At 42.5% G+C, this 15,734-nt stretch overlaps 1 protein-coding gene across 2 annotated transcripts; it reads left to right on the top strand.

Annotated features, from left to right (window-relative positions):
• Nucleotides 1-672: 672 nt before the first annotated feature.
• Nucleotides 673-8,501, top strand: SULT6B1 (sulfotransferase family 6B member 1). 2 transcript variants are annotated; one of them, XM_080584355.1, is made up of 7 exons: nt 673-1,346; nt 4,046-4,158; nt 4,409-4,498; nt 5,489-5,615; nt 6,738-6,832; nt 7,119-7,275; nt 8,187-8,501. In XM_080584355.1, exons 1-7 carry the CDS (start codon nt 1,145-1,147, stop codon nt 8,315-8,317), a joined length of 915 nt encoding a protein of 304 aa, XP_080440481.1. In that variant the 5' UTR covers nt 673-1,144; the 3' UTR covers nt 8,318-8,501. The 2 variants fall into 2 exon arrangements, with proteins under 2 accessions (XP_080440481.1, XP_080440482.1); XM_080584356.1 differs by lacking the exon at nt 673-1,346 and adding an exon at nt 2,249-2,258.
• The last annotated feature ends 7,233 nt before the right edge of the window (nt 8,502-15,734 follow it).

Genomic DNA, 15,734 nt, shown 5'->3' with positions numbered 1-15,734 from the left:
TGTGCCAGTGTGTGCCAAACCATGCCAGGCCATGCCGAGCCGTGCCAAACCATGCCAAGCTGATCCAAACCATGCCAAACTGTGCTGAGCTGTGCTGAGCCGTACCGAGCCAAACCATGCTGAGCCGTGCCATGCGGAGCCATGCTAAGCTGTGCTGAGCCATGCCGAGCCACGGTGAGCTGTCTCATGCCTAGCCATGCCAAACTGTGCTGAGACGTGCCGAACTGATCTGAGCCATGCCGAGTTGCGTTGTGTCGAGCCGTGCCGGTCTGAGCTGTGTCAAAGGCCTTGCTGAAGTCTAAGTAGTCTACATCAACAGGCTTTCCCTCATCCACCAGTCGGATCACCCAGTCATAGGAGGAGATGAGGTTGGTCAGGAAGGACTTGCCTTTCATGAACCCAGTGGTCCCACATACATTGTGAGATTGCATTCAAGATGACCTGTTCCATCAGTTTCCTGGCACTGAGGTCAGGCTGGCAGGTCTGTAGATCCCCAGTTCCTCCTTAAAACCCTTCTTACAGATGGGTGTCACATTAGCAAGTCTCCAGTCATCCAGGACCTCTCTGGATGGCCATGACCACTGATAGATGATGGAGAGCGGCCCAGCAATCACATCTACCAAAATGGCAGCATCACTTCCCTCTCGGTATTGTTCTTTTTGTTCTGTGGTTTTGATTTCATTGTTTTCTGTTTCTTGCTTCATGGTATGGGGATGAGTTTATTGCCAAAGTCTCTTGGGACTTTCGTTACTAAGGACTTTCCTTTCCTCTGAGGCGCTTTTTTCCTATTAATGTTATTTAAGATTAGTTTTAATACCTTGCTGCTATTACAGGGCAATTCTTTTCCAATTCTGTTCTCCCTGGTGGCCAGGCTTGCTAGTATTACTTGCTCGTAGTGGGATTTAGTGCTAAAGTAATTCCTTCTCTCTAGATGATAAATGGGCAAGATCAACCCAGTTTCTGTTTCCAGAAAGGTGGGAAGGGGAAGAGAAAGAAATGTATCAAATTCTAAGGGTTTTTCAGGAGGGGAGGCAGAGGCAGAAATAATGCCAAGTATTTCTACTCCACCCCTTAAAAATGCCTATTTAAAGGCACTTAACTGCATTAGACCAGCAGTTTCAATCCTCAGCAAAAGGTGGTAAGCATGGCTGAGGAAAGGAAAGCCTTTGTTGATGAAATAAATAAAGCACTGGCCAAGTCCGAAGGCCTTGCCCTGAAGGATCTGCTGTTCTCCTACCGGGGGACTCCTTATCCCGTGACAGTGTGCAGTGCAGAGACCTTCCAAGCCCTGGAGAACCTGGAAGCCAGACGGGACGATATGGTGCTGGTGTCTTACCCCAAATGCGGTGAATACGTTATAAATTGCTCACTGTAGTCTGTGATACTGTAATTAGCTGACACGATAAGGAGGAAAATAACCAACAGAGGATGGTTTTACATTGTGTGGGGATATCGGGCATTTCTAGTACAACCAGAGGCAGCAGGTTTTTGTGCTCATTGTCTCCGTTATGTAGTCTGGTCCACTGTTTTTTTAATATGGTTTATGTTTCTGAAAAGATAAAATGTTTTAGCATTCAAAACTACTTTTGGCTGAAGAAGTGGGAATAAAGTACATAGTTATTATGTATCAGTGGGGCAAGATACCTCTGCCAGTGTGATAAACTGCATTCTGAAAAATATGTTAGTAATGTAATGCAGTGTAATGTACAAAAGCAGTAAAGTTACGCATTAGACTCCTTATAAGAAGTAGAAAGCAGCAGGGCACGGCATCTTGCAAAATTCAAGCAGCTCCTTAGCATTATCATCATATTCAGTATCACTATTGGCTTTTGTTTTGTGATTGCAAATGATAGACTGTGACATGATAGACTGTGACATGGTGGAATTTGAAATCTTGTAGTCAGAGGTCTGCAGAAAGGATGAAAGGTGCAATACGAGCTTTGGAGGGAAAAAACACACAAACAACAACCAACCAACCAGCTGATTTTGATCAGTGTTATAAATGTCTTGTGTGAGATGGTTGCTTATACGAAAGGGATGGGTTTTGTCAATCTAGGAAATCCTTTCCAAGTGTTTCTGCCTTGAGACCCAAGCAGCAGAAGCTTAGGGTTGTCAGAGAAAATGTGGGTCCGGGAAAGGATTTCAGTGCAATAACACGGTAGCTGATGCACTCAAGTTGGTCTCTAATCAGCGGGCCCTTAACCAAGGTCTCATCCAGCAAGGTGAAGAGCACATACTCTTCCTGTGGTTTTGGCTTGGTAAGTTCTGATCTGGAAAGAAACTGTTATGTATTTAGGGGCTTAAGAAGTAAGCTTGTAGTGTTTAGGGTAAATATACAGCAGCTGTGAGACAAAACACTGAGCCAAGAGAAAGAGAGGGCAAATACAAAAGAAGGGAGCTGACATAAAATGTGAAATATGTATCTTTGTTGTTAAGAAACCTTTATTTCTGCTGGTTTTGAGTCCAGGGTTTTTGCTGGACTGGTAAGGACAGGCCATTGACAGAGCTTGGCACCACAGCTTTGTCTCTCAGAGCTTTAACAGTGTCCTCGTTCCTTTTAATTATTAAGGAGCATGAAGGTTAAATTACAGTGAAGTCTCACTGTATGAAATGTTTCCCCCAACTCAGGTGTGTGCAGTGGAGAGGAAAGCGCTGACTGACGCAGAGAGACATTGATGAGGTGGGGCTGCAGGCTGATAGAGCGCCTGGCTGCTGTACTTCCCAGGGACAGGTCGTGCATTGAGAAACCAAGACGGGATTTAGAGACTAAGAATTTTAGGTTTATCAGCTGTAGCTTTTTTTTTTATTTTAAATAAACTTTCTGTTTGTGCACATGCAGTTAATACTGGGCAGATGGAGACATGGATTTAGAGACTTTTAGTGCTTCTGGCATTGGTCTTTATGAAAATGGGAGATTGATATAAATTATATACATCACAAAATGTTTTATATATAAATCTTATGGTATTTGGTGGCATATAAATATATTCAGATGTATTATAAGACATGGCATGGCGTGTACACATTGCATAGACATTATTGTATGAATAGGACACAGTCCTGAGCTACTTTATATAACATAGGGTGAAAGATCTCCTTTCTGAGGATAACTTTCAGCTGAAAGCATGGGGTTAACGCTGTTTGCATCCTGTGTTCCCTCTTAGTGCCTCTGGCAGCTGCGTTCACAGGGGACTTGCAGCATGCCGGAGGCTGAGGCAGCTCCATCCCCGTGGCCCCAGCGGGAAGCCTTCCAAGTCCCTCTGCAAGGACGTGGGGAGGGTGCCGCAGGCGCGGTGAACACGCCGTTCCCTCGCTCTGTCCCACCACCAGTCAGTGGGGCATCCACAGGGCGAGGTCCCTGGGAAGCTGAGGAAAGCAGGCAGCACGAAGCAGCCGCAGGAGAGCATGGAGCTGGCCGCGGAGGTGTGCTGCCCCAGCACAGCTGGTGCCCGGACAGCCACGTGTGGGGAGGCTTCACCACGAGATCCTTCCCATAGGGTCTGGTGGGTGGCAGCTCCTCTGGCATTCTTCTGGAGTGCACTTTATGGAGACAGCAACAGGCACAACTGGGGACGAGCACTGGTGGTGGCATTGCATTGATGACTGTTTCATCCTTGACCCTGTGCAAGGAGGGAGGGGCAGACAGTTCTCCACTGCAGAATGAGCGAAACTCCTTGCTCATTCCTTCCTTCTCCTATCAAGACCCTTCCCAAGTGTTTCTCTGTAAAAGTCAGGAAAGCTCCCTTTATTGTCTGTCACAGATTGTTTTATGACTATATTAAAAAGATACTGAGTGCATCATTAAGTCAGTTCTACCCCCAGTGCTTTCCACATATCAATCGTAAGTGAGCCAGGAAGGTCACAGCTAAGAAGCCATTGAGGATCTCATTAACTGACAACATCATTTTGTTTATAATCATTTGAGAGCTTTAGTATTATCTGTAATTTGATGACTGTCTATTATGCTGAATCAAGCCATGTAATGAGAAGGCTTTGAGATCTTATATAAACCTCTTTATTTTGTTCTCTGGGTTTCTTGGTCCAGGTGTGAACTGGCTTATCCAGATTTTAAATGACTTGATATTCACCACCGTCCAGAGTAAACCTGTAAGCACAGAACTACCATTTATTGAATGTGGAGATCCAGATAAATATCAGGTTAGTGAAAAGAACCTACTGAACCACTTAAAGTCTGTTGTTTTCTTTCTATCCTGCACCCCCGCATGCAAGTTATTAAAATGAAGTCATGCAGCAAGTAAAGATATTTCTCCCGAGAGGGGAAAAAGGATAATCTTGGATGACTAATGCCTTTTGATTAGGTTCTGCTTCACACTGGAAACTCTAACAGATCATTGCTGCACTCATGTAATAAGCCTGTTCTCACTTATTGTTCTGTTTATTTCTAAAGAGGATGAAGCAGATTCCATCCCCAAGGATTCTGGCAACGCATCTGAATTATGATTGCCTCCCCAAGTCTATTTTCAAGAACAAAGCCAAGGTGGGCTTTTTTTTTTTTTTTTTCCTTCCTCTCTCTCTGCAAGAACAAGCTTAATTTTTCTGACAGTACCAACACGCAAGAATAATTCTCAGGCTGCATCCTTTTCTTGCACCCATGCAGGTGGCATTGAGGAAAAGTGACTTGGAGACAATGGGAATCTCATGAGTCCTGGGCTGGCTTAGCACCTGTATACAGTAATGCAGTAACCCTAGGGGTGCATAAACAAGAACAGATCTAGAGGCTGTTAGAATGCTCAAAAATGGCAGGGGTGCCATGCTTTCCTTTTTTATGCTACTCTTTTCTGTGTACAACAATGGTTGTGGATAGGAATGAAAGTGGCAGCAGTATCTCTGGGACATTGACTGTCTCCATGCAGAGAGCCACACAGTTAAAACTTCAGTATTTCTGTTTCTCAGTCACCGACCAATGGCAGGTACATAGCATTTAGGAGATGTACCACAGGGGAAGGGAGGAGTTGGTTAAGGAATAAGGGTTTTATTCTTGTTCCATTAATATTTTCTCCCGGTTAATGTATAACAAGTTTTCAGAAGTGTTTACACTTCTCTGAGGATTGCTGTCTTTTAGGATTTCAAGTACATTATTGCCATGCTTTGAAAAATGGGATATAAGTGTAGCAGCTGTGGTTTCCTGAAGGAGAATCAAACAGTTTTTTGTAGCAAGGGGCTAGCAAATGTTTCCTTGCTATTTCCGAGGTCTTAGGTAGTTATGGGATAGTATTCTCTGACAACATTACATTTTTTCCAGTTGTTCCTTTCTACAATTGCTCCGTAACATAAGCAAATCTTAAAAGTGATAAGTGGTCTTTATTACGACCACATTATACATTTGTTCTCAATGCCTTACCTAATAGTGAAAATATTTTGTAGCCCCCAGTAAGTTATTGATTGCAGAATGTTTGGTTATACTTTCATTTTGGTTGCCACGGGAAATATGTCACCTAAAACTGTTGACCTCTTTCTCCTACTCCAGATACTAGTGTTGTTTCGAAACCCTAAAGATACAGCTGTTTCATTTTTCCATTTCCACAACAATGTGCCAAGCGTCCCCAGTTACAGCTCCTGGGATGAGTTCTTCTCCGAGTTCATGAATGGAAAAGGTATTCACAGATTTACAGATTCACAGATTTTTTCTAGGTTGGAAGAGACCTCAAGATCATCGAGTCCAACCTCCGACCTAACACTAAGTACTCCACTAAACCATATCCCTAAGCTCTACATCTAAACGTCTTTTAAAGACCTCCAGGGATGGTGACTCCACCACCTCCCTGGGCAGCCCGTTCCAATGCTTAATAACCCTTTCGGTAAAGAAGTACTTCCTAACATCCAACCTAAAACTCCCCTGTCGCAACTTTAGCCCATTCCCCCTCGTCCTGTCACCAGGCACGTGGGAGAATAGACCAACCCCCACCTCTCTACAGCCTCCTTTCAGGTAACTGTAGAGAGCGATGAGGTCGCCCCTGAGCCTCCTCTTCTCCAGGCTGAACAAGCCCAGCTCCCTCAGCCGCTCCTCGTAAGACTTGTTCTCCAGACATATATATTGCTATATTGCTATAGTTACTGAATGTAGCTGAAGAAGTAACAGAAGAAAATATTTAAAAACAACTAAATGGGGCCAGTGGGAAAACAGCTGTCTCACAATTAGCTTACTGGTGGCCATACCCCATGATAAAGGAGGCAGCTGAATACCAGAATGGGGAGAAAGTCCAAAATATGCTTTGCTTGTGGGTATTTTGCTCTTCCATGCAAGTGTGTGGGAATCGCCTGGCAGCTTGGTAATGGTATTGGGCTGAAATTATGTCAGTAAGTGATGGAGGAAATGCTACAGATCTGAAATGGTAATGAAATGACAGTTTGTTGTCTTTACTGTTTCCAGGCATGAGCCAAACACCTCATAAGCTACCCAACTTTTAGATTTAGACTGATGTCTAACTTTGGCTTTTGAGAGTTATCTTTAATGACAATATAGAAATGGAGGGGAAGCACAGAGGAAATTCATATATCTGTGCAGAAGCCACTTACATTTACATTACGCTTACAAAAGTCCCGTGGAAGTCTCCATCATTCTGTTGTACAGCATGGTACCACTGAAAAGACAGGCTGTTCTGTATGTTTGCGTAGATGTAACTGATGGGTAACAGAAGGTGGTTCTTCAGTTAGAGAGAAATAAGTACACAGTAATAAAAGAAGGTCACACTGATGCTTTTTTCGCTTCTTCACAGTTGGCTGGGGATCTTATTTTGACCATGCAGTCACCTGGAACAAACACATTGAGGATGAGAATACCATGGTCATAACATATGAAGACTTGAAAGAGGTAAAGCAGACCCTGTGCACCAACAGGCAAAACATATCTGAGGCTGTTCCCTGAAAATTGCTGAAATTAAAAGCAAAAAGCACAGGTTCCTGAAAGAGAAACATCAAGTATCTATTTAGGAACAAGTTGAGTCTGGATATATGAAAGCAGAGCTCCAATGTAATGTAGAAGACATACTGTGAAGGAAGATATTGTTTGTAGATGATAGCTATACACACCCGAAGTGGGTAGCTCCTTTGTCAGAGGAAGCAAACTATATAACCCCCTTTCACTACATTGTTTTCAGAATCTGACTTCTGGTGTAAAGCAGATAGCTGAATTTTTTGGATTCTCCCCATCGGCAGAGCAGATCCAGTCCATTGCGGACAGGGCCACTTTCCAGGCAATGAAGGACAAGGCTCAGGAAACTCATGGTGCTGTTGGCTCAGTTCTTTTCCGCAAAGGTAAATTTGTTTACAGCAAACGAACAGCATATTTTGCAAGGTTGGTGAATGGTAGCACTACATTTTGGGCAGATAGGAATTTGGATCAGTAGATGCTTAATCTTTGTGCATAATTTTCAGGGCTAGAAGTTAAGGAACACTGACTGTGCTTCAGGATGCTATCACTTGATTTCATCACAAGGGCCAAAATCATTCAGTAAAGCCCTGTATAATGTGATTAGCAGAAGTGTCCTACAGGTAGCACAACCTCCAGTCATGGTATGCAGTAAACACCAACTAAAACAAAGAAGAGTCTTGTTTTGGCTTCTGTCAGTACTGGGGGTATGCTGGACAAAGTGCCTCCACAGATTTTTCTTGGATTTTCTAAATAACCCTTGGGATTGCCTAGGAACCTCGCTCAGCACGTTGAATCCAGACACTGCACAGGTTGAGCTGTGTCTTTTAGCCATGAATCAGGCTAGAGCTGCAGACCCAGAAAAACTCAGGCCATGGACTCTCCAAAACTAGATGAGAAGTAGACTGCAGCTTAGGGCAGTGTCTGGTTACAGTGCACAAAGCTCTTGCTGTTAAAAGCGACATCTTTGAACATTCAGAGTTCTTTTCACAACTGCTGGTTGTGTTGGTAGTACTCTGCAGCTGCACAAAGCACAAAGCAGACCAGTAGCTTCCTGTGTCCCCTTTATGTTCACGTTCTGTTGAGGACATCAAAAGTAAAGCAGAGGAATATATTATTGGGTCAGAGTTTTTTTTTTTTTAATTTAATTTTTGTTGTTTTTGTTGTTGTTCTTAAAAGAAAAAGTGGATTATCCTGAAAGAAGATGACACAGGATTTTTTTGTTTTGTTTTGTTTTAAATCATACTCCTTGGTCCTTACAGTCAAGGGTATTATTTTACTTTTCTTTATGTTCCAGGTGTTGTTGGAGACTGGAAAAATCTTTTCACTGAAGCTCAGAACAAGGAAATGGATGCCAAATTCAAAGTGTGCTTAGAAGGAACCAAGCTGGGAGCAAAGTTAAAATATGATGTGTACTGCAAGTCCTGAGCTTCCTCTATAGAATAATCTTGTGTCCAGACAGTTTTTCATTCACTTTTATGAAATCAAAGAGAAATCAGAACAATACTTGATTTGAAACTTTTGAATATCTGTGCAATTGCAAGCCTGTTTGTGCTGTCTTAACTTGCACAAGCAATCCTCACTCATACAGTTAGTATATTGACTATACCAGATTCTCCTCACTCATACAGTTAGTATATTGACTATACCAGATTCTCTTAAATGTCCTGTGGTTCTTTGGCTTCACTTGTTTTTTAAAACTGATTTTTGCCATGATTTCATGTTACCTAGTAGAATCCTGCATGAAATATATATGTAGTATTTGAACATGCTGAAATCACTGGAAATGTATTCAGTATGTTGCAAGTGATTTCCCAAGAGATTTTTTAAAATAATAGTGAAATGTCTTCTTGATTTTTAGATTTGGAAATTCATAACATTTCAATTTAAAGTGAAATTTCAAAAAGTTTTTTTGGGTTTTGCCACTTTCTGTGTATAGATAAATATGAGAAAAAAAAACAAACTGAAGGAACTCAGGGAGAAACTTTCTCCCCCATTCACCACAAATATTTTTGTTTCTTTTGGTAGTGTGAGATCTCATCCTGAGCAACTGAAGGAATTGGGAACTTGCACATGGAGGTTGGAGTCCACCTTCTGGTGGTGGCTTGCTTTGCTGCTCACCCAAGGGAGAAATTGGAAACACATTGAGAATATCTGATTTTGTACATGTGATTGTCAGGAGGACTCTGGAGCACTCCAGAGCACTCACCCTGCTTTGGATGTTGAGGAGGTGAATAAAAAAGTTCCTGCCTGGTAGGAATGTGAGTAAGTGACTTCTTCACAGTATCAAGGCAGGAAGGTCAGTAACCGTTTGGTTCACTTGGTTGGAAGAAGGGTGTTTTTAGATATGAGAAAAGGAAGTGTGCTACTTGCATAACTTTGGAAATGTTTTGTGTAATTGTGTAGGTTTGCCTGGGTTACTTTATGCCTGTAGATGTGAATTTGCTTTTGAAATCAACAGCTGTGATAACAACCATTTAAAATCAGTAAACCAAAACTGGGGTACCAGTGAGGATTGCAGAGCAAAATATAAAACACCAAACCAGAATGAAGTGGGTTAATACCAAACAAGCGAAAGTTTAAAGTTGATGAAGCTTCCCAGACAAATCCAAGGTTCCGTGTAAGTCCTTTGTAGATGCTGGGGAAAAAAAAAAAAAAAAAAAAGCAGCTGTATTTCTCATGTATTTGCCTGAGGTGTAATAGGCCCTGCTGGAGTAGTAGGTTAGTGTCATTGCTAAGCAGTTAACAGAAAGAAGTTCAAAGGGTTTTGGTTGAGGATAATGTTGAAAAAGAAGCACCAATCCCTAGTAAAGTAGGTTGCCTGAACTACTAGATCAGTAACAGCCAGCCTATCTGCTTAAACTGCCATCTTTCTCTATTTAAGCTTTTAATGACGTATCCCAGAGGAGCTCAAGAGGAAATCCCATCTCAAGATACTAAATAGACTACTCTTAAATTATTACACTTTTGGACCAGCAAGGTTATTTAAGCTAAGGTCGCTTAGCCATCTGAGGGAATGTTTTATAGATGGCATTCTTATGTTCTTTCAGTCTGATTTGCAGACTCTTCTCAGTATGTATTCACATATTCATTAATTACCATTTCTTAAAAGAGCATTAAAGAACATCGAGTATAAGACTAGTGAGTGTGAGGGGCAGCTAATTTGTTTGCAGCTTTCTGTGTGTTTTAGGTTCTGTTCTGTTAAAAGTGATGTGGTAGGAAGACACAGAAGAAAGCTAAATGTCATTGCAGAAGGGGAAAATTTGTACCTCCCTCAAACACATTCAGGATGGAAAAGCACAGAAACATTTTCGGATGGTGGTATTGAAGGTCAAATTCAGTGGCCCAGAGTGTTTATGGCTTTTAACAGCAGCTAAACAAAAAAATCAAACCCAACAGCAAAATTAAACTCCATTTTGTGGAAAATCACTAGGCACACATATATTCTTTCAGCCATACATATAGACAGCAATTTTGGTTTTATATTTTCCATTTATATTTTTTATTTTATAAATGTTTTCCCTTTTATACTTTTTATTATGGTACTCAGCAGTAAAACTTTAAGTGGTATTTTTGACAAACAGCATTTAAAAATGTCGGATCATCTGCCTTTTAAAGAAGAGATTTTTTTTCACTCCCTAACTGCAGTTTTTGATTTTTTTTCTGTATTGGTGACCTTTTTCACAATTACTATTTTTTAGCAGTTGTAAGTATTTATGATATCTATATTATGGTAACTGCTAAACGCTAATCTATTAGTACTTTTGTCACCTCCATTTCCCATATGAACTGCTCGATAACAATCATAAAGCAGGAAAGTATATTAAAATGATATCGAAAAAGAGAAATTGGAGGTCTTCTTGGAAAAGAGGAGCATAAACGTATCTTTTGCATGCAAGAGACGGCTCCCTTGTGTGTGTCAATAACCCAGCCAAAAAGAAAAAGAATTTTGGTACTGAATTATAATAAAGGTAAAATGGGATCAAAGCAGACAGAACTGAGCTCAATTTTCTCATTTACAAAATGCACGCATTTTATATTGCAGCATTATGCAGTACATTAATTGGAAAGATAATTAATGTTGAATTACAGTAGAAGTGCTCTAAAAGTACAAGGCACATATGACATCCACAGGAACATCAAATAATTCTTTTCTGAGGGTAGGCTGGTTATTAGACTGGATGCCAAATGGATTTATAATGAAGGGGGATGTGAGACAGTCATACCAATCTTGTTATAATAGCAAATGCCTGGACTTGTATTCTAATGTTGTTTCTTTAGGAAAAGCCCTAACACTGATCTGAATTTTGTCTGAAAGATCACCTTTGGTGGGGATTAGCACCTTCTGTTCTGCTCTTAACACACTGCAGAGCTTGGCAACATACACTGATGGTGTTGAAATGAGACTGATCAGTGGTTGTTCTGAATGTTGATATCGTCAGGAGTGATGCAAAGGAGAGAAATAGAAAACAACATTATGAATGCAAGCATACTGTATCAGTGCTATGTCTAGCACATTGCTAAGGCACTCTGGTAAAATGTTATTTACCTTGTTTTTGGTAAAAGGATGCAGTTGTCACGACTTGCTGTCACACTTTGGATGATATGACATAATTGCTGATAAAATAGTGTATAGATGTTTAGTATTGGCACAGTTTAAGTTGTAACCTGTTACTTCAGTCAGCCATAACCTGTTTGTTTTGACCATGTTAGAAAGGTTCTTGATGTGGTCCTTGGACTGGAGACCAGCTGTTGGGAGAGCAACACCTGGCCTGGGTGTCCTAGGCTGGAATGATGGCAAAGGTATCACCCACTGGTATTGCCATATGGTGAGGGGGCAGCTGTCTGGCTGTGGCACAGCTGCCCATGAACGCATCAAGGTGTGCCCCAGTTACCCCTTCTCTTTCATGTGGCTCTTCTGCTCCTTGCCACAGCGACTGAAAACCAGATCTTGTGGGTCCAAGTTAAATGGCGGAGTGGGTAATGAAGTGATGGTATGGATCCTTTGCTCTCCCTCCTTTCCTTACAAAGCTGTTCAGATGCTAGAAGAACAGCACGGTAGGGAGGTCAGGGCAAGGGCCCACCATCCTGTGTGTTTGGTCTTCGCATGCCAGGTGCTTGGCACCACCACCCAGCTTCGCAGCCGAGTGAGAGGCAGCTGGTGTTGGGAGTAGCCTCAGTACTAACTTCCCTGCTCCCAGCTTCACAGAAATGTAACCATTAGAAATGTGTAGGTGTTGTGCTTCAGTCTTACAAATACTCAGTTTGCATCTGAATGGAATGTTTTACATAAGAACGTTTGGCTTCTGCAAAACCTTTAGAAGCCTGAGGAAGATAGAAAATTATTCTTTGACTTTGCCCAAAATATGAGGCAGTCAGTAACTGAAAGGAGGCTGTGAAACTAATATCTTGGGAGGGTTGTGTACCTGTGAATAGTATAAGCTTACTGACATATGCATGTTGGTCTCCTGTGAGTTCCCTGCTGTTTTGCATTTACAAGCCAATGAAGCTGTTTTCATTACTACAAACAGTCATTAGCGTTCCCCCAGCAGGTAAATAAGTCATAGTTTCATTATTGTGTATTTCTGTTATATCCATAGGCAAAATATTTATATCCGGAGGAAAAAATTAAATATGAGATAATCTTAGACATTGACCATGTGCCCCCAAAAGTAAAATAAAAAGCCTACCAAATGACAACAAAAGAGAAACTACCAAAACCAGCCAACCCCCAAAATGGGACACCTACAACCGTCCTTCTTCATGTCTTTTGTCAAGGCACGGAGAGTGTCTGGAACAGTTTCTGCAGATTTCCAGACCGCTCTTTGCTTTTGTTCTTTGTGTGAGTATTTCTGCTGTGTACAATTTTTTTTTTTCAACGCAGTCCATCCTCTTTTTTCGTGATGGCATGGAATTATTTTTGTTTTCAGACTGTTAATTGTTCAGAGAACTGTTTCCTTCTCTTCTTTATATGTATATATGTATATTTGTTTTTCCTTTTCTGGTGAGCCACTGGGTTTGTCTTCCCTTGTAACTTGCAAGCTCCTGCAGCTTTGGTATCAGACGCAGGGGCAGCCAGTTATGCATCGCTGTGGAAACTTTACCGAAATGTTACCGTACCGACAGCATCCAAATAGCCACCTCACACGGTGAGGCTGTAAGGAGGTGCCCTGGCCCAGGCAGCTGGGGTGTCGCTTGGTGAAGTCTGCCTCCGCTAAGGTAGCATTGAACAGTGGCCTAGAACTTTCTTATGAAGGGGTTTAAGAGGAGGGGAAGTTAACTGGAGTAGAAAAGGAGTAGTGGTGGAGATTGGGTTTCCCTGCACCTAACCTGCCCTGAAGTGGGGTGGGGGGCTAAGCACCCAGCAGTGCCACCTCTGACCTGAACCCTGAAGCCCTCACCGCCCCAAGGGAAGGTTGTGGAGGGAAAAAAACATTCACTTCTCCTCAGGAAAAGTGGAAAAGTGGGGCCTTTTGTGGGGAAGGAGTGGAGGACAGCAGCCAGAGCCCAGGTGTGCACAGGGCAAGGGTGGAGCCGAGGGCTGGCAACAGGAAGGGTGATGCCAGCAGTGTGTGTGGCCTGTGGAGAAATTGTTCAAGTTTTCTCTTCTGGGCTGACACTACATGGTCTACTCTTAAAGGTGAGATAAATTGTTCTTCTCTGTCTAAAAATATGTTCAGCTCTGAGCCCATAGTGGGGCAAATATATGAGGGAATTGGTTCCCCTCTTGGTGAGTGAGGCCTGTTGCGCAGGCTCTGGTGTGAACGGTCACGGGATGGTGGTGGGGGGGGTGGACCTGGCCCCTCACCTGCAGCTCTGCAGGCTGTACGTGTGCCATGGGTGTCTTCCCCACACCACCAGAGGTCACCACGTAGGGCAAAAAGCCTTTCGAAAGCCACCTGTAAAGTGATGCCACTGAGAAATGCGTCCACGTTACATAACGTCAGCAGAGAAACGAATGTGTACATGCGTTGTGCTTTGTTCAGTCTTCCTGTTGTCATTCCACGGAGAGTAATGCTCAGGGTGGAGGGGTAAACAAGGCAATAAACAATCTTCTGCAGTTATCAAATGTGAGTTTCTCTGTGGCATTTAATTGCTTTTGCAAGCCATTTTATGCCTCTCTGGCCCCTGTGCCCTGGCTATTGCCATTTTAAATAAGCAATCTGAAGGACAGGAGACAGAGTGTGCATTTTCTACGTGAGTGATTTCAAAGTTTCAGTGCAATGTGGGATGGGTCCTCTAGGGCTCTTTCTCGTTGCGTTTTTCACTGACAATGTTTTAAATAGTTTACAGAATAGGGCCATACAAGTGCTTTGTCCACAAATGAATTGTGTGCTGAAAGCCCAAGGGCAAAGGAAGAGATGAAAAATGCATTAATATGGAAAGACAACTATGTAATGCAGTAGAATAGGTATCATTATTAACTATTGTAAATACAAAGCTATTTGCCAGCATGACAGACTTTCCAGAATAGCAATAATGGAAGCAATGGTAGTTTGTTTCAGAAGGAAAACTGTTCAAAGTTCAAAGTTGTCAAAACCATTGAGAATAAAAGGAAGAAAAGAGACGGTGTTAACTAGGGTACAGTGATGCTGCTGCAGCCTTTTTGTAGTACAAAAGTGAAGATAAATGCTGATCTACCAAAGAAAAAAGGATATCGAAAGAATCGATATGGCAAATTGCATTCATTGAGTAAGGAACAGTTCAGCTGGAAAAAAAAAGAGAGAAATCAAATCAAACGTGGCATCTGATTGCAAAAGAATGAACATAAATACAGAATGAATTGAAACAAAACAAAACAGAAAAGTTAGGCTGAAATCCCTTTGGGCCAATTGAGCTCCTCTTGTCTACCTGCCCACGGATTAAATTTGCATGAAATTTACATTCATTTACATAAATGTACATGAGGTTCTGTTTTATGATACAGCGGCTTCCAGCACATCTCCCTCAGTGTGTGGGGGGGACAAGGACACAAGTGCTAATGAATTCTGCTGTCTGTACACAGCCGTACCCTGCTCTTTGCCTCTGTAGCCCACATGTGGCAGCACATCTCTTTGCTGGTGGGTCCTCTGTATGTCACACGGCCACCCTGCTGTCTCCTGAGACAGTGCCAGGCTTTGCTTCCTGGGCACGGGAGCTAATGAGATGCTACAGCAGGTGAGCTTAAAAGAATTTTTTCCTCTCTGAAAATAAGGTAATAATTTTTTACACCTGGTGATTACAGCCATGTAGAAGTGTCACTTTTTGTATCTCTGGAGCCTAAAGGGATGCCAGAGCTCAAGAAGTGCTTTCAGGCTATGTGTTCCCACTTCCCATCTGTGCCTACCTCTAGGAAGCAGGAAGGTGGTTTTGCAGATATGCTAAATTCTGCAGTCTTTTCCAAAAGTTAGCTGAAGGTGATGTTCTCCCTCTGCCACTCCCCTTCAGTGTGTTGGATACTGTGAACCTTGTTCTTGGGTGCTTTACCTCTCGGTTGCTGCTCAGGGGACTCCAGCTTGCCAAACTGGGCTGTTTGGCTTGCAGATCGACTGTTCTGGATTTTCAGTTGCTCACCTTGAGGAATCTACGGAGGCGTGTGTGGTTTATTTACATCCTTGGTCAGGACAGACAGCTCTATAACCTTGCAAAGGCAAGAAGTTCTCATGCGTTTGCTGTGGGGTGCTATAGGTATGGCCCCCACAATGAAGCTGTCTTGACTGACTCGTGGAATGGCGAGAGCATATTGGCTTGCACCAAAAAGTTAGCGTGTTATTCTGCGGGCTCTGGAGGGAGTACACCATCTCTGTCTTCTTGTTGCCACTTTCCCATGAAGTCACAGGCTTTCCATGTTGTGTCTGTTTTCACT

Source organism: Anser brachyrhynchus, assembly GCF_964034855.1.
Source record: "Anser brachyrhynchus genome assembly, chromosome: 3".
In the NCBI taxonomy this organism is placed as follows: domain Eukaryota; kingdom Metazoa; phylum Chordata; class Aves; order Anseriformes; family Anatidae; genus Anser; species Anser brachyrhynchus.
Note: the sequence above shows the minus strand (reverse complement) of the source record. Positions and strands in the feature narration are given on the sequence as shown.